The 20364-nt window shown below is 32.3% G+C and overlaps 1 protein-coding gene across 5 annotated transcripts in view; it reads left to right on the top strand.

Annotated features, from left to right (window-relative positions):
* LOC142323113 (oxysterol-binding protein-related protein 11-like) overlaps window positions 1-12921 on the top strand; it is a 68887-nt gene extending 55966 nt beyond the window's left edge. For all 5 annotated transcript variants that reach the window (XM_075362311.1, XM_075362314.1, XM_075362310.1 and 2 more), the window contains 2 exons: window positions 7127-7304; window positions 12287-12921. In XM_075362311.1, coding sequence (XP_075218426.1) covers window positions 7127-7304; window positions 12287-12546 — 438 coding nt within the window. In that variant the 3' untranslated portion in view covers window positions 12547-12921. The remainder of the gene's footprint in view (window positions 1-7126; window positions 7305-12286) is intronic.
* The last annotated feature ends 7443 nt before the right edge of the window (window positions 12922-20364 follow it).

A 20364-nucleotide genomic window follows, 5' to 3' on the forward strand; every position in this document is an offset into this window, starting at 1 on the left:
ATGATTGCCAAAATATTATTAGCAAATGACAGCAGGCACTATGCAAATTTAACCACAGGCCTCTAACTGAACATCTAAATTTGTACCTTGGGCTAGAACAGGATATGTCTTCAAGTATTCTTAGACATTAGGAGGAAGTCATGACAAAATATGTGGACACTATCTTACTCACTATTGCCATGTCTACTGTATGGAAAAAGATCTGTGCAATTTGCAGATCATCAAAACAATCTATTCTCAGACTTATTCATGAAGGAGAAATATTTTTATCATGTTTTGGCAACTACCTTAGCAGATTCTTTCTGCTTGGTGTCTCTCACTTCATCATATATTGTAACGAATTTCAGAGATACAAGATACAGATGGAAGTATTATTGTTAAACATTGGTGATTCGATTGGTAAATTAAATGCTCCATTCGTATTCAATGAGTTGTCACACACACTTAAAAACTCATATGACACTTCCCCTGGACCTGACAACATTCATCTCTGTATGCTGTCACACCTTCCAAATTCAGCATTGCAACACCTTTTGAACAATTATAATGGTTTATTCTCTTCACAAGTCTTCCCACCCATCTGGTCAGAAGCCATTGTTGTACCAGTACTTAAACCTGTTAAAGACAAAGCCAACCCCTCAAGCTGCCGCCTTATCTCCTTGACAAACGTTTTATACAAAGTAATGGAATGAATGTTGAACTGCAGGCTTAAATGGTATTTGGAGACACATGGTCTTTTATCTCCAGAACAGTGTGGTTTCTGACAATGACAATCTTTCATTGACCATTTAGTGTTATTGGAAACAGCTATTCAAAATGCTTTCCTATTCCGCCAGCGCCTCGTTGCTATCTTCTCTGATATCAGAAAGGTGTGTGACACAGCCTGGCAACATGGTATTCTAAACACCCTCATAGAATTGGGAGCCAAGTTCAGTTAAATAACTGAATTTTCCATGTTTGTGTTGGAAATTCTCTATCGGATAACTTCATCTAGGAGAATGGAGTACCTCAAGGAAGTGTATTAAGTGCCACCTTATTTTATGTAGCCATCAACAGTATTACTAAATGTATGCAGCCATGTGTTTTATGTTCTTTATTTGTTGATGATTTTGTTGTGTACATTATGTCCCATTCAACAGCCACAGCAGAGAGACTGCTTTCTTTCTTTTTCCGGTTTAACCTCCGGTAACTACCATTTAGATAATTCTTCAGAGGATGAATGAGGATGATATGTGTGAGTATAAATGAAGTGTAGTCCTGTACATTGTCAGTTCGACCATTCCTGAGATGTGTGGTTAATTGAAACCCAACTACCAAAGAACACCGGTATCCACGATCTAGTATTCAAATCTGTATAAAAATAACTGGCTTTACTAGGACTTGAACGCTGGAACTCGACTTCAAAATCAGCTGGTTTGGGAAGACATGTTCACCACTAGACCAACCCAGTGGATTAGAGGGACTACTACAGAACACTATACCTCACCTTGAAGCTTGGTTCAAGGTTACCAGCTTCACCTTTTCACTTTAGAAAACAAAGTGTGTAGTCTTTTCTCACCTGTGGGACCCTTTTTATTCTACAAGTTTTTCTTAACGGAGAGGTAATTGCTATCTCTTCTGATATCTGATTTTTAGGTTTATTTTTTGATAGCCACCTTACGTGGGTCAAACACTCAAAGAATTAAAAACAAAATGTTCCAAACTTTTAAATATATTCCGAATTCTTAGCAGCACCAGTTGGGGATGTGATTGGTCATGTATGTTGTGTTTTTATTATTCCTTAATTCGTTCCTGTTTAAGACTGTGATTGTGTCACCTAGTCTTCAGTGCTTAACTACCATGCTTAAAATGATGGGTGCTGTACATCATGTTTTCCTTTGGTTTGTTATAGGTGCCTTTAGATTAAGCCCTATTATAAGCATTATTGTTGACTGTGGTGAGCCATCACTTTGAGCTAGATGGGACCAGGTTTTAGCATGTTGTTTTGCCTGTCTTAAAGGACTGGCAAATCACTTGGCTTTTGATGCAGTCCTTGGGAATCCTAATTTACGAAGGTATGAGGACCATCTACATTGTACTGCACCTGTAGGTGTTTGTACCTAGCATTTACTGCACCTTATAATTGTTGACACACCTATTTTTCAAATGTATCCGTTTTCATATTGTCCATGGGGAATCAACCTTATGAATTTTGTTTGGCCTCACAATATACAATAATAAATCAACACCACGTACTTTCTTTCAGCAAATGTTTTACCATATTTTCTCCAAGATAAACCCAGACACAGTAGTATACACAGATGGATCGAAACAGAACGATACTATTCGATGCGCATTTATTGTTAATGACAGACCTATATGTTTGGTCTACCTGGTATTACAAGTATCTTTACTGCTGAACTATACGATATAAATAAGGCTTTGAATATCATTAATCCTAAGTACCATCGTATCCTTATTTGTAGAAACTCTTGTAGTGCTCTCTAAACCTTAGAGAATTTTTATTCCAGACATCCCAACGTCACCAAAATCTACAATTCAATTGCTGAGTTGAACTGTCATAACACACAAGAGAATTTTTGCTGCATCCCCAGACACGTGGGGATTTTGGGTAATGAATGTGCAGATTCTGCTGCTAAAGACACATGTAGTTAACCATCTTTCACTACTTGTGTTACTACATCTGACTTTATTAACAGTGTAAAACTCACTCTTCGCACAAAGTGGCAAGATGACTGGATTGCTACAGTAGACAACAAACTTCGATATATCAAAGATACTGTGTTGCCATGGAACTCCTCCCACAGCTGGTAGGAAGTGGTCATCTGCTGATTGCAAATAGGACACACAAGAGCTACTCACAGGTATCTGATGTCAGCAGTAAATGCACCAATATGCATATGATGCAACTGCTGCTTAACTGTGTGCCATATCCTTGTGGATTGCATACATTATGCGGCCTTGTGTTGTAAACTTAAATTGCCTAAGAACATTCTTAGAATTCTGGGCAATAACAAAGAAGTTTTAAACCTGGTATTTTTATTTGTTTGACATATTAATATTTTACATAGCCTTTAATGTTATTGTTATAACTGTTATAAATTTCATGTTAAATTTATTCTTTCTGTTATCTGAGAGGAACCCTTTACAAGCCACTCGAACTTTGTTAAATTTATTTTTATTTTAGTTATATATGTATATATATATATTTATATTTTAAGTATTAGTTATTTTTAAGATTTTGTCTGTGATAATAGTTATAAGTAATTTTTTAGTTAGCTGTGATAGTAATTGTAAGTTTTTTTCTTTTTTAATACTTTAGTTTAAGTTTTTTATTTGTTTTAATTTTTGTTAATTTTATATTTTAAGTTTTTGTTTTCCAGGCAATGACAATGTGAAAATGCTTTTCACCCAAACAAATAAATGTTATTGTGATAAGGAAATTTACTTTTATCCTTTCCATTCAAGGCATTTAATTAAATAGTATTTCTACACTGTTAAAAAGAAATTAATTATTTAAACAAGTACTCAGTGGTACCAGTATGCAATAAAGAACCCTAAATAATATTGTGAATGGCAATAAGGGAGGAGCCCCATCACCATAACATTGTAATCTGTAAATATAAGTTAAATTTAAAACTAATCAACATGAGTGTGAGCAGAGAAGTCCATTTATAATTGACTTGATTATAAAACTAAAATAATATTCCTATAAAATAAAATTAATAGGTTTATTATTAAATAAAAGGATGCTGTTGGTCATGTAGTTTATGTTTCTATTTAATTATCTTTCCTGTCACATATGGGGGCTGACATTGTGTTGATTTTTATTATATTACTGATTTTTTGTACTAATATTTATATTGTTTGATAATTTTTTTAATGGTTTTTATAGTTATGTTCTCTGTGCTAACCCTAAGTTTTTTCTTTTTTACATGAGAAAACCTTATATTTTAAGCTCTTAATTGTAGTATTAAAGTTTTATATCTCAAGTAGTGAAAAACTGTAAATTATCAGGCGATGTTAATAAAGTTAAGTTTGAAGTTTTTAAGTATATACTCCAGTCCAGCGTTTCTCAAACTGGGGGTCGCAAAATTACCCTGCAACTTTACACGTAAACAATAATGAAATCATTTTACCATAAAAAAATCAATTATTATTAAAATTTTATTTACATTTATAAGTACACATGTAATGAAAATAAATTAATGAGTGGTTGCATTTGTTTTTCATTTAACAATTTTTCCATGCGTGGATCTATGTTAGAAATACACAAAACAAATTGTTTTCAAATGATAAAACATAATTCCTATATTTAGTTTTTAGCACAAGCGTAGACGAAAATCCCTTTTCACAGAGGTAAGATGTAGCGAAAGGAATTAATATATTCAATGTTTTATGACTAAATTTCCATATACACTTCAATAATCAAGCCAAAATGTATCTAAATCTTAAGATGTGAATTGTTGTACTGTTTTATCGGCATACATTTTAATGAGCTGGTTGTGAATCTCAACCAGTAACTTAGCAGTTGCAACATTTTCACTTAATGAATTCAGTACCCATCTCTTTGAGAAATCAGTTTTATCTTCCAGGAAATACTCTACTAACTGAATTTTTAGCTCATGCAAATGCATCTTCTTGCTATCCAAACTGTGGTGAATAATTGTGTCTTCCTCAGCCAGATTTTTCTCAGTGTAATCGGAAGTGAGTGTAAACATATCAAAGTTTTTGCTTTGAAAGCGAATAATCCAAATATCAAGCTCCTTAAAGAAAGCGTGAAGATTGTCTGTCATTAGTAGAATGTTTTTATTACGTCCTTGTAAATTCACATTCAAGTGGTTTAAATGATAAAATTTATTAGTTAAGTAAGCCAAAAGCAAAATATACTCATTATTATGTAAAATCATTGAGAATGGCATTTGTTTATCCTGGAAAAATATTAATTCATTTCGCAATTCCAGTAACTGTTTTAACACTTTACTATTGTAACCATCTGACTTCTGTACAAAAAAGAAGTTTTTTTCTTTTTGCCCGTTTCATTGCATAGTTCAGCAAACATCCTATTCTGTAATAGTTGGCTTTTAATCAAATTAACCATATTTACAGCTTTACAAAGAATCTGTTTGAGATTTTCTGGCATATTTTTTGTGGCAAGAGCATGTCTGTGAAGGAAGCAGTGCATCCATTCCGCCCTTGGTATAAGACGAGTGTATCATGTGCATGTTTAAACATGATGCTGTCACAGCAAATATTAAGCAAGCAGACCAAATTACAAGGATCATGTACAGATCAAGTTGGAACCTGTAAATTGCTCATGTTTGTACACTTAATACACACATATTCACAACTGTCACTGTCAATTCAGCTAAATAGTTTTCACTAAATTTCATTGGTTTGTGTTGTGGGAGGGGGTCACACAATATTCATTTTATACTTTTTGGGGGTTGGAGCTAAAAAGGTTGAGAATCACTGCTCTAGTTGGTTATTACACCTTATTTCATAAACCCACTTTATTTGTAATTTTAGGTTATGAAAAGGATTTTTCTGTGATAAAAATCCTTAAAGAATATTAATAGTATAAAAAATGTTAAAACAGTGAAAAATTTGCAGTTTATTGTGAGTGATTTAGTACATCATATGAAACTAATTGATCTGACTCTTGGCAATCTTATGTGCTGATGTTTGATGATATATTGTGTGTCTATATGTACATAGCATTTAAGAAATGTTTTTTGTTGTGTATCGAAGGATCCATGCCAGTGAATAGTTTAATTGAATTATTTATATCCAGAAAATATTCAAAAATGACTTTTTTTTTAAGTTTTAGAACTTTAGAAACCAGGATCATCTATGTATATAAACAATATCTGGTTGATATCTACAATATCAGATTGTTTAATTTCTGATCATGTATAGAACATTTTTTGAAACTTCAACATATTAATGACCCATTCTGAATTTCATTATTTTTTCCTAAGATGTGTATACAACTCATCAACATTTTACTAATGAATATAGTATTAAAAGTTTAAGTTTTTTTTTTCTGAACCTCAGTGTTATTTTTGTATTAAATAGATTTGTAAAATTCTCGGATACAATTACTTTTACAATTGGTTGTATTGAGTGTAACCATCAATTGGGTAACCTCCAGGATTTTGAATTAAATTATGATGTACTCTCTCAATTTAAAGCTATAATAATTTATAGTGTACAAATGTTTATTGCATAACTTGAATTGGAAACAAAATGTTGAAAAATTCCCTTCTCCTCTGGGTTTTCATTTGATCCACTTTAGCAATACAGTTGAAACAGTTATCATTATGGCTTGCTTTCTGTAATTTTAACTTAATCTTTATCTTGCAAGTTGCCTGAGCAACTTTTGCAGTTGGATTAGATTTGTTTGCTGAGTAATGAAAGTCATTTTGATTGATTATTAATGATTGTAATTTCAAAGGGAGAGCCATTTTTTCATCAACTTTTACATAGTACAAAACTATCTTAATCAATTAACCTAATCTCATGAGGAGACGCACACTGTAAAAATAATTACCTCTTCTTACCACCAATCTATTTTTAATTAATAAATTTATGAGCTTTCATTTAATTATTAAGTTTTATTTTAAGAAAATGATTATTTGAAATCTAATCATTTTCTTTCTCTCATAACTAATGAAAGAGTGAGACATACAGTATTTTAAGTAAATTTTGGTATAGTGCAATTTTTAATTTAAAAAAAAAAAAAACACCATTTTGCTGTGAAAAATTTTTAACAGCCTTAACAAAACTAAGAAATGTACTGTCGGAATTAATCTTGCTAATACTTTATAACCCTTAACTGCTTGCAAAGAGCAGCTGATATAATGGTAGTTGCAATACAGATGGTATTGGCAGGTCATATATTATGTTAATTGCAATGCAGATGGTATTGACAAGTTGTATGTAATGTTAATTGCAATACAGATAGTATTGACAGGTTGTATGTATTATAAATGATGATGTAATATTGCTGGAGCATGTAAATAGCATATCCCTGAATTCTTTTTTTTTTTAAATCTCTACTCTTAATTATTTTCTTACCAGTTATCTTTACGAAAATATTGATTGGTTTCCTTGTTTTTAACAGAAAAATCCACCATTACCAATTAGAGATCATCCCAGTTCATTGAGTTCATTAGTTCCAAGCCCAGCATCATGTTCCCTTGCTCTATGGGATGCCTTCACTGCAGTAAGGGAACATCTGTTTAGAGCTGAACAGAGCCATTTTATGCTGGCAAGGACAATAGAGGACTTGCCATCTTGTGGTAAGTGAAGTCTTCATTTCAGTTAAGTTGATCTCAACCTTTTTTATGTTAAAATTCAGTTTATTTGTGCAGTACTGTTGTAAACTAACTACTAATGTGTTGTCAGACCTATGTAATTAAAACATATTCTTTATTGTTTATTTTCCTTAAAACAGCTTATATTTTCTTCAGTTGTAAATAACTTAGCTAGATAATTTTAGGCTAAATGTACTTTTCTTTATAATAAAGAATTTTTCAAGTAATTTAAACAGTGTAAGAGTCATTTATTTATATGTTCAGAAAAGGCAAACAATTATGCCAATCCTTCTGTCAGGCGTTTTAATAGCATTACTGTAGATTTAAGAGCTCCCATTTTTAAGCAAAGGGTAATTGAAATTTGATAAATAAAAAGTTGTCCTAATAGATAATACCTGTAATTCATTGATCAAGGCCTTGGATGGAGATAGATTCTGTCTTCTAGCTATTATTTTTTTATTTGCTTTTGTATTATTCATTATATAATTATTCTCCTTAACCTATCATTCCTGTGTTTTGCCATTTACTCTGTTTAAAAAAAGATATATGTAGTAATTATTTAATTATATGAGTGCAGTCGTGGCAAGGGAGATTGTGTTGATATATCCCGATTATCTTTTAATTTAAGTTACTGTTCCCTCATTGGTTTGAAGGAAAGTTTATTTACATTTGACATTTTTCCCCCTATGTTTTCTATTCTATTTTATCTTCGTTCTGGTAACTGACCAGTGTTTACTATGCAGTATGTGGAGCCAGGTCAGGACCATATGGATATAGCTCTAACAGTTATATTCCAGTGCTGGCCAAATACTCAGAGCAGACTTTGGAGTGGTACAATGGAGCATTATTGTAGTGAATGAAGAAACTATGTGTCCATCCTTGAGTTTGGGTGCAGCTTCTTGAAGAGCTTCAACAACTTTAGGCAAGCATTCCTTGTTTATGCCACTTCCCTGTAACTGTTTTCTGAGTTTCCAACACAATTTGATCTAAAACTCCTTACAATAAAAAATACGGCCACCACTCTCTTCTTTACTGATCTGAATTTTCAAACAGCAGAGGTCTTCTCATTTTCTAACACCCCCACTTTGTTCTGAGTCTTGGTCAAGGTGTCATAATAGTGCATCCAAGTTTTCATACCATTCATCACCTTTCATAATACTGTTCACAAAGGAAGATTTCTGATTTTCAAATTTTTTTCACAATTTCATGGCACCATGAAACACAACGTGCCATCTGATCATTAGTCAAGTTGTGTGATACCCAAAGGGTACAAAGTTTTTTAACTTGAAGGCGATCTCGCAAAATAGTACAAACTGCTGGTGTGTTAATACCCAAGGACATCTGTATTCAGTGGTAGGTCACATGCCTGCCTGTCTGTCTCAAACCATTTTTTGTATTGCAGCAATGTTTCCCTCAGTCACACAGACAAAGACAAATTGACCTGATCTTTGAGCATCCTCAGGGCCAAAATTTTCTCTTTCAAACTTGGTACCATTTGAATATTGTTGTACAATGAGGACAGTCCTCTCCAAGCACAGGAATCATTTCCTCTAAACACTTAACCCACGTACAAAATTGCCCAGTATTAGTTTTCAACCATGACATCACTACCTCTTTTCATTAGCACAGCTAAAAAGCATGTGACACTGAGGCAGTGATTAGAGCATTACAATACAGACTGGGACCTGTCTAAACACATGCTAACTTGTAACCACCTGCCATCATATCTCTTCCATCTCTTTGGATCTCTTCCATCATATTGCAAAACTTTCCTAGTGCCCTTTGTATTAACGTACTTATACATTAATATAAACCTACACCAGCTGTCTATTATTAATATCCTTCTTTATTTCCATATCATTCGAAAATTTTCATAGATGCTTGAATAAATCTATTATCTCTTGAATCTTCTCCTTTCATTTTTATTCCTTTCTTTCCAACTTTATCGTACTTATTAGTCTGATCTTGCTCTGCCATTAATCACCCATTATCATATCTAATGACTAAATTGTCATTTCTGCTTGCCTATAATTCAGTTTAACCTTTATGTATTTTGTCTGTTTCTGTTGTAAACAAGATTGGACGGGTGAAGAAGTACTTTGTTGTCATAGGCCAATCTGGACATCACAATTTTCAGAAAGACTTACAAATTCTTCTCTATTCCATTCCTTTTCCTTTATATCTGTACTGATACTCTAATAAGGGTTACTGTCACACCTTTTGTTTTTAAAGCTCTCTGTACTTTTATATTAATTTATAATGTGATACTTCTATTTTCACCCAACAAACTATTGTTTACGTAATTGTCTTCATAGATTTTTAGGTTACCTATAATAATGAAATGGGAATAAATATGTGTTTACAGTTTGTATTTATTTTTCCTATAAATCTGCATCAGTATAATATTGAAATATTTCTCTTTTAGATAATATATTTACTCTGTAAATGCACTTTAAAATTAGTACATCTTAGCTGAATTGCTAAGAACAGTAGTTTAAGAATGCACACTATTGCAAAAAGCCTGTGTATTTTCCTTCAACTTGCAATTTCTAGTAAATTCTGTGTAATATTAAAAATAGTGTATAAAACCATTAGTAATAAATAAGTGTATAAAACCATATGTGAAATGTTACTAAGAAATATGATAAAATAAAAACTTAAGATTTTTATTCTTGGGCATTTTACTATATTATTGTTACACTAAGATTCATTTTACTGAATTTCTAAGCAGAGATAATAACTGTTTGTTTTAATTAAAGATCTTTATTTTAAGTTAAGTAACATTAGTTTTTGTTATATACTACATCCTTGTACTATATTAATATACAGATTGATCATAAATAGTTCAGTGCATTTTTGGTATTAATAAAAAAAAATTGCTTTCTTCTTTTTTTTTTATTCAAACAGGTTCCACATGAGCACCTTTTGTGGTGCCCAAAATGTTTTGATGATATTTGATTTCATGCCTCAGGTTGCAAAGAATCTAGAAGTATTCTATTACACCTTTGATTCTTTTTAGTTCGTTGATGTTGAAAACCTTCGTTGCACACCCCCAAAGAAAGAAATCGAGTGGTGTAACATCAGGGGATCAAGTAGGCCATGGAATTGGTCCATCACAGTCAATCCAGAATTGAGGAAATTGTTTGTGTAGGTAATCCCTAACATGTAAATCCCAGTGTGGTGGTGCGCTATCTTGTTTGAAGTAAATGTTGGGTTGCCAGTATTCAATTTATGGTAATGCATACTCCTGTAGTAACATGTCTAGATAAATAGTGCTAGTAACTGTTGGCTCAGTGAAGAATGGTCTGATCACTTCATAAGCAATCAGTGTATACCAAATGTTAATATTCAGGTTATTATGTGTTTGTCAAACAGCATGAAGGCTCTCGCTACCCCAAATCCAACAGTTTTGACGATTAAAATGACCAGAAATATGGAAGGAGGTAGCTCTGTCAGATATTACTTTTTCTAAAAATGCATTATCTTTATTCACTTTATCAAAAATGTCCATGGCAAAATTGTAATGGTGTGGTTTATCATCATCATCAATTGCAATCACCAACTGAATTTTATATGCGTGAAGTTTGGGCGCTTGTGTAGAACCTTCACAATTGTTGATTGCAGTGTTCCCAGTTCTAAACTCATACAATGAATTGATTTAGACTTCAAGGCTTCTCTGAAAAGTTTATCTTTCTTATCCACAACTTCCTCATAGACTGGAGATTTGCCAGCACCTTTTTTGTGTACTATACCAATGTTTAATAATAGTTTCTATTAGGAAGATCATGGCCATTTTCTTAAATGAAAATGTCTAAGAACACATAACATCTGCTTTCATGAAACCATAGTACACACATTGCTTCTGTACTGCACATTGCATGTTAGCCATTGCTCAACTGATAATTTCCCTGTCATTAGATCAAGCCAGTGTGTTCATTCAAGGTAATTAGTATCTACACTGATGTTTCAAAAAATCAACACCCATTACATTGCTTTGTTCATTTTCTTTATTAACCCGTAAAATATACTGAATAATTTATGTTCATCTGTACTGTATTATATATTCTTATCCATATTGTAACAGATACTGAAAAGTTATTGTAGTTTAATATACAGCATAGTGACATAAAGTACTGAAAAAAATTCTATTTGAGAGTATTTTGGTATATATATATATACAATATTATATTTACATTTTTTTTTTGGTTTGATACATAATGTTTATTATACAGACTTAACTGAAATTATTAAAGTTAATTTCAATATGTAACCTAAAATGCTTGCAATGTGATAAAATAACACAACTAGACCATTATGTACAGGCTGAAATATAAAATGTGAAGAGCTACTCTACAAGTGAAAAGAGATAGCTACTCTTGTTTTATTATCACAGTACTATTCCTTTTTAGACTGCCTAGAATAATAGTATTTTCCATTCAATAACTAAGCTTATGTGTGTTGCTTGGGTTGTTTACATGTTAATTCCTGGGTGGTTCATCTGATAATCATTAAATTTACTATATAATAATTAGAAAATTTCATGATTAGATAAATAACAAATATGAGTCTAATTTGCTGAGCATTTACTGGTTTTAACATAAAATTTATATGGGTGTTAAAATATTTGTCTTTGTATGGTTTTTAGGAGAATTTGCATCAATCTCCCTGTGTCCTATTAGAAAATGTAATAGCACACTTTGCTTGATACTTTTGCTCATTGTTGGAGACAAATAGCAATAATATAGCAGGTGCCTGATGACTTTTTAGTTTTGGAAAAATGCTGGAAGAGTTTTAGTAATCTGTGCACTATTATTTAAAGAATGGGTTATACAAAATACCATTTACTACAATGGCAATAATATGTCATTTCATTCCTTTAATATAATGGTCCTTCATTATTTTTTACTAAAATATCTACTGTTGTGTTGTCCATTTATCAATAATTTTTCTATTGATTGAAAACCTAGGGAACCTGAGGAATATTGATCAGGAGCTCCTAGTACTGAAAGCAGCATCACAGGCGATGTTACTGTCACTTAGTCAATGTTTGATGACACTGCAGCAACAGCAACAACAGCAGCCACTGCCACTACAAGCACCTACTTCTTCAGCAACCTTTCATGCTGATTGCCGTGCCAGTCCTCATTGCTGCCTTCCAAAAAATCAGTCGGGGCATTCTGGAAAATCAGTCGAATCTTCCCATATAAAGAAAAAACATGCTGTATAGCTAAGTGAAATAGAAAAAAAACATTTAAAGCTATACATATGTACAGTTATTGAAATATGGTGATAAAAATTAGTCAGTGCAACATGTAACAGCAGAAATAAGTTATTCACTTTTAACATTCCTTTAATTTTTGTGTATAAATTATTATTAATAGTAATTATATTATCGTTAATTCTATTATTACTTGTGGCTTAGCAAGAATCACAGAATTATATTTTCATTATATCTTGTATTTTCTTATTTTGCATTTAAAGAATATGCTTTAAAAATTTTATAAAATCTAGGAAAGTTAGCTGTATATACATATTTATGTACATTATTAACCACAGTGTTTGTAATATAGCCTGTACAAATTAAAATTTCCAGTGAAACTACGTGTATGTCTTGTTTTAACTGCATCATCCATCGTGTATTTGTCCTAGAAAAATAACATATGTATTAAAAATGTGCTTCTTTTTAAGACAGAAGTTTCCAAAAGTTAAGTACCTATTTAGAGGATAGCAATTTAGATGTAAAAAGTGAATTATTTCAGAATTTCTTTTTCCATAAATTTGTTTGAAACCTTTTGGAATTTCTAAGAAAACTCAGAAAAAAATTTTTTAATGAAAAATTATGTAAAAAACATTTTAACTTGAACAATTTTAATAGCAAAAATTCAGAATGATGAATTCAATATGGTCAGTTTAAACCGAAAAACCATGCAGAATAAGTTGAGTTTCATAATTAATCTTTTTTGATTGTTAAAACAACTAGATGAACAATTTACTACTCAATCTCTTCTGAGAATGAGTAGATCTCAAATAATTTTTGATTCTTGATAGTATGTAAAATGGGTTTGCAGCCTTAAAAGGTTTTTCGATATTAGAAATCTGTTAAGTTGTGATAGTGACATTTCTTCAGCATTTGCAGTCTCTAATTTGTCTTGAGTTAAAAGTCCTTGTAAATAAAGTTTCCTAATGTCAGTTGTATAAATTTTCTGCAAAGAAGATGCTGCTCTGGTGATTTTCTTGGCATTCAAGCTGCATACATATAAGAAGAAGAAGAATCCGCTGAGAAACTCAATATAAACTGTGATTCTTTTGTTCAAGTTCGAAAGAAGCTTATTAAGGATCATATCAAAGCTTTGTGAAAATTATGGTCTGTGTTTTCTCCTTCCCCCTGGTTCAGATTCATCAAAGAACTAATTCCTTTTTTTTATCTTTTAGGCCTATTCTACACATTCACCACTGAATTCGTTTTGAAGAACAGTTTGAACAGTCTTTAGTTTTTTTTCACCAGCCATCTTATAGAAGTTAAACGACCTTTCAGTTCATCCACAAATGCAATCAGATATTTTGTACAGCATCATAACTGTAGCTACATTAATATGGATTGATTGTATCTTTTCATTAACAGAGTTAAATTTAATTCTCAAACATGATGTCGCTGATGTGTTAAATGAATAAATTAACATTTAATGTAATCTACCTTACCAGCACATTGATATGTACTCTAGATCTTTCGGCCTACCCGGGAGTCATCATCAGGAGTTCAAATTAATATATCTAAAGTCAAAAGTTTAAAAAATCATAGTTAAAAATATTAAAAACAGTCATGACTTTTCTGGTCATATTAGTATAATTTATACTGAAAATATAAATTATAGTGTAGGACCGAGACAGATGAGATCAGCAATATGGTACAGTCATGACTTAAAATTTTTAACTATGATTTTTTAAAGTTTTGACTTTAAATATATTAATTTTAATTCCTGATGATGACTTCCGGGTAGGCCGAAAGATCTAGAGTACATATCAATGTACTGGTTAGGTGGATTATGTTAATTGTTAATGTAGAGTTAAATTTATTGAGAATGTCACCCCATAAGGCTGCCATAAATGAAGTTTCGGTGCAAACAAGTTTTCTTAAAAGCCCTTTGTCTTTGTTCTATGTTTTTCATTTTCATCTGGGCTGTTAGTTATACTTTTGAGAGCCTTTGCAACTGCCTTAAAATCTGTTGAGGCTTTTGCATGCCTCTTCCTTGGCCGACCATCTTGTTACGCTTATTGATTTTATGGAGAAGTTCTTATTACCAGACTTAAAAAATAATTCTAGCATGTTCCATTGATGGTCAATGAGAAAAAAATTGTAGAGTCCTTGTAACAAGTCAGAGAATGATGTAGAAAGATTACAGCATTCTGTTGCACTGGATCCCACCAAATTAAGGGAATGGGCAGAACTTGGCACATAAAATATCAATAGATTTGCTTCTTTTAGTTTAATTTGTAATCCAGAGTAGACCCCAGACATATTTGAAGTATTATTGAACGATTGTCCTTGGCAGTAGTTCTGAATGTATAAGCCATGAGCCTTAAGAAATTCAAAAATTGATTCAACGTTCTTTTCCTATATGGCCTTGGTTTTTAAAAAATCTGCAAAGCATTTTTCAGGCTATCCAGACTCATTCACATTCCTCAAGATGAAAGATAACTGATCATTATGTGTATCTTCAGAAGTTGAATCAACAGTTATTGAAAACTTTTTGAAGTTTTCACTTCTTTTAAGATATTCTCTATAAAACTTCTACCTATTATCTCAATCAACTAGTCACAGATTGCATGTGAAAGGCAAGATGATTTACCTTGACCAAAATTTCCATGTTTATCAATGTGGGCTTTTAAAAAAGGGTCAAACAGTGGTTAGTTGTAGGCAAATCAAGTAGTTTCCATTATTAATGGAACCAAACGGTTCATCTTCTCAAAGGCAAGGCCATGTGATGCTAGCTTCTTGATCACAGCAAACACTTTGAAGCACAGCCCTCCAATATTTTAGTTCTTCAATTTGAGTTTGTAACTGGTTATCCATCCTTTCCTATTTCAGCAGCTCTCTATTTGTAAGTTAACATACTATCGAGGTAAGCATGTGAGTTCTTACGTTCTTTAATCCGCTGGTAACCACATTTCTAATCACTAAATTTACTTGGTAATCCCTATTCACTAGATCTCCATTAGCAACTTTTCCGTCAAACACTTTGTTCAAGTTTTTGTCAGTGTGTACTCTTTTGGATTGTTCAGTCACCATCTCTATTTTAATTGAAACCTTTTTTTAACAAAAAGTCTCGTAGTAGCTTTGATTTTCTACAATACTGGATCATTGGTTTCAAATTACTGGTAATACCCAGTAGGAGTATCAGGTTTTAAAAGGAAGTCTTAATTTTCTTCAGTGTTAGGTGCTCCTTTATTTGGACCTTCACCACTTGGCTCGGTTGACAATGATACGAGACTAGGTTGATCATGAACTCAGGCCTCTGTGGCAGTAGACATAACAGTATCAACAAAAGTCATTTCAACTTGAAATGTTTCTTCATCGAACCTTGAACTTTGTGAAGGTGTTGAATCAGATCATGAAGAAGTTTCCCCCCGTACTAGGATTAATTTTTTTTTTTTAAATATCTAATTTTACATTTTCGCTTATTATTTCGTTCACTTTCATTTTCCTCTTGCATGCTACTTTTTGGTATTTTGCACCGTTAAGCCTTTTGCATTCATCCACTTTTTTGCTTAAAATACAACCAAACTTAATTTTAAACTAAAATTATATTAAATGAACTGAGTACTTATAGAATTCTCCATTCTCTTGCTCTTTTAAGTTTCGCTGAAACAGCAAAGTAGTAGGATGCAATGAATTGTAAAGAACAAGACACCAGACTGTCAGGATCAACAGACTTGTGCTTGTGACAGCTGGCAGTAAACATTCTGGTTGGTTAAGGCACTCGACTTGTCGAATGCAAACAATGAGGCTCAAAGTGATGGCCTTTTTTTTTTCGTTTTTTTTTTAAATGTATGGTGCCATGCTGCCCACACAGTACATCGCCTGTTGCTGCCCTGTACAACAGATGTACAATTGTACACTTACTGACTTCACATTCTTGCTGGCAAAAGACACAACCGTCTACAACTGATCTGCTGCAATTATCGTGCTTTAGACTTCTTTGAAAAGGATATGTTTTCCGTATTTTATTTTATCATTAATAAATATGTGTAAAATTAATGTTTTTTTTAAATTAATATTTTTACCCAAAAATCCTGGGCCCAGTGTTTGCAGTCACTGAAAACATTATTTTTAGATAGTATACTTTTTTATCATAATTCGGCTACCTAAATAAATTGTTAATCTTAAAAATATATTTTTGTATTAATACAATTAAAAATTAGTAATCATAGTAAAATGTAACTTAACAAAAATTGCCGTTTTGAAAAACTAATTGAGTACCATTTGAAAGAAAATAATATAGTAAAAAATAATAAAATTTTATTTCAATAGTAAAATGTCAGTTTACAATAAATTCTGATACCTTTTCCTGTTTTCCTGTTAGCCTCCTTTCAGATAATACCTACCTTTGTAGCAGAATTTTAAATAGAAGCTTTATTCAGGGACTCGCAAATTTTATGAAAATATTTAAGTATAGAAAGAAAAGGGTAAAATACACAAATGATTGAATTATTGTTATTCAGTTTTAATGTTTATTATTTATATTTTAACCTCCTGAAAACTTGAAATTAATTTTTTGATTATTCCTAAATTTAGTTGTAGACATAAATTTTTTTTACAGAATTTCTGTTTTTTTTTATTTTTTACAGAAAAGAATATTTATTATTATATATATATAATTTTTTTGTTGTAAAAACAAAACACATTTTAAGTAATGATAATGCCGTAATTAAACTTATTTAAAATATATATATGTATGTATGTATATATGTGTATATATTTTATATTTATTACTTTTACAATGAAAATGAAATTTCTGGAATTCAGCTATTCCAGAATTTAACTTCTGGTAAATTTTTGAGCTATATTTAAAAATACAGTAGCAAAAAAATGGCATCAAAAGCTAAACTTCAAAAAGAATTACAAAAACCTTGCTGCATGAGTTAGTCAAGAACAATGTTCACCGCTCTGTAGAAAAATTGTTTATTAGTAACTGCACATCACATCTGAACTGACTTGCTCTCAATAAAACATGTCAAAATAAATTAAGATAAATAATGCTGATTGACATCAGTCAGCTGGAGAATTCAGAACTATGCTGATCAGCAACTACAGCATATTGTATTAAAATTGTTCTAACTTTTTTACTGGAATTTTTTTTAGTCAAATCATGAGCATTATTTATTAAAATAAAATAAAAAATCAGCGCCTGTTAGCACCGTAAGAAATTTATCAAAGAAACATAAGAGAAGAGTTAAGGTTATAAGATTCTGGTATTAAAACAATTTCTTTTAATTTACAGCCATTCCAAAATTGATAATTCCTGGGCATATCTCTTTAAACAGTGGTTAAGTTCTGATTTTTCATAATAAATTAAAAAAAAGTTACAATGGCATCTTATGTTTCAACATACTGTGTACAATCTGAAGTTATACACTTCTAGCCTTAACATTAGTACATATAAATTGCCAGTATCTTATTTATAAATAGTATTATTGCCGTTCAAGTCATATATATGAATAGTAAGTAAATTTAAAAGATTCAATAATGATCAAATTTTAAGGTGTGTGTCTAAAAATAGTAATTCCCATTTCATTTAACACTCGACGCTGGCAAAAGAAAATGTTACTGGTTGACAATTTTTTTTCTTTTAAAAAAGGATTCTTTTAAATTTAAATAAAAACCCATTCTTATTGTCATTTTTAATTTTTTTCTACTTTATTATAATGGACTACGATGGTCGTCCGTAGTCACTGGTATTCGTAACTTAGCCGATGATTGATGGACGCTATCGTAGACCATGTAAACCCATTTCGTCACAATGTTTCGTGAACGCAACAAAGCTGGTAAAGAATTTTTTTTCTCTGTAATTTTAAAACTATTTTTCAATATTATTTTTAACTGGAAATTATACGAGAGGTTATCTGTAAAGTAAAGATTGTTTCATTGTAAAAAAAATTATTCTGAAAACTTTGTAATTATTTTTTATTCTTAAACTTCAGGGTGAGCAACATAAAACCGAATCCGTAACGTAACCGCTGCAGAATCGGTAGGCAATGTTGGAAGAAATTTTATGATCTGGATAAATTAAATTAAAAAAAAACATAAAACGTAATTTAAATGTTGCATTTATTTACCTTGTTGTTAGAAAAGGTGTTCAAAATGACCATCCTGGGCATCGATGCACTTTTGTGCTCGCTGATCATATTGCGTCAGTCGTCTGACGCTAAAACGTTGTTGACAATTACATTGATTTCTCGTTGAATGTTCATTTTCAGTTCATCAACATTGTGGAGATTAGATGCATAATCTCTCTCCTTTAAGTAGCCCCAAAGGAAAGAAATAAAAGTAGACAACTCTGGGGAACGTAGAGGCCACCGTCCTCTTCTGACAGCTCGTTCATTTCTGAAAGCTGTATGAACGCAATTCCGTGAAACGTTTGATGTGCGACACGTTGCTCAGTCTTGTTGAAAGAAGCTGTATTCCTTTTCACTATCAGTTAATTGCGCATAGATTTCTTCGAAAATTGTGAGGTAAACTTGGGTATTGACCGTCCAGTTAAAAAATATTGATCCCACTATATGATTACCGGAAACGGCACCCTAACATCAATTTTCTTATCGTGAAGTGGACGCTCAAATATCTTGTGAGGATTACTCGCCATCCAATACCTGGTGCGAATTAACGTGGCCGTCATAAATGAAACCATGCCTCGTCTGTCATGAAATATGACAACGGGTCTATCTGTTCACCAACAATGTTTTCTAGAAGCCAGTTGAAAAAGTCGTTTCGGTTTGTCTATCTCCTTCAGTTGTTGCACAGTTATAACGCGGTATGGTTTCAATTTTAATTCATGAAGAATTTTACAAGATGTGTATTTAACACCAGATTGTTGGGATAACTTGTGTAGTGATTTGTTTTGGACTGGCAGTAATTCTCGTTTCAATATCGGTAATGGCTTGTGGAGTCCTAACGGAAAGTTGTCTATTTCGTTTTGCATTTGAAACCGAACCTGTTGTAAGCCATTTTATAACTAAATCGTGTATGCAACTTCACTGGGATACAGGCAATCGGAAATTTTTCTACTTGACGTGAGTGATTCTTTCAGTGATACAGAAAGAATATAGGCCTTGATGGCATTTTACACAAACACACTCCTCACAATGTACTCACAATTCTGCACTGCAACAAAACATATACTGCACTGACACGTAACCAGCTGACAAACGGCAGTAATAATCAGTAGTAAAAAATACATCCACTAGTCGCGCTAGTTGTGTGAGAGTCTTTCATAAATAGTGTTGGGTAGCGGTTTAATTATCTGTTCGGTTTTATGTTGCTCACCCTTTACATACCTTATACTACTTCTCTATATAATCGCCACATGAATAAAAACATTTATCGTAGCGATACACCAGCCATTGTATACGTAGCGATATGCTCGCAAGCCATTGCATATGCTGTCGTCCAGTGTTCGATGCGGGTTTTGTGGTCGTAAACACACTTTAACATCTGTGGCGACTTACCAGGCGTTCCTGGATACTGTTTTCAGATCCTCCGGAGGGGGAAGCAGAAGTCGGCGTTAGGGCAGGTGAGACACCATTCCCTGGCGTACGGGCTGTGAAATCCGTAGATATAGATCGAGTGGTTTCTCGAATGGCACTGAAAAGGTTATCGGGGATTGACCAACTTGACCCGGAATTTTCTATAATCTACTGCCTATCATAAGAAAGCCGCTTGACAGGCTGTTCTCGGAGTGCCAAAGCTGGGGTTCCTTTCCAACATGGAAAGTGGCTTTGGTGAGGATGCTCTTAAAATCAGGAAAGGATCCTAGTGAGGTCGGAAGTT

The sequence above is a fragment of the Lycorma delicatula genome, chromosome 4 (genome assembly GCF_047948215.1).
Source record: "Lycorma delicatula isolate Av1 chromosome 4, ASM4794821v1, whole genome shotgun sequence".
Lineage (NCBI taxonomy): Eukaryota > Metazoa > Arthropoda > Insecta > Hemiptera > Fulgoridae > Lycorma > Lycorma delicatula.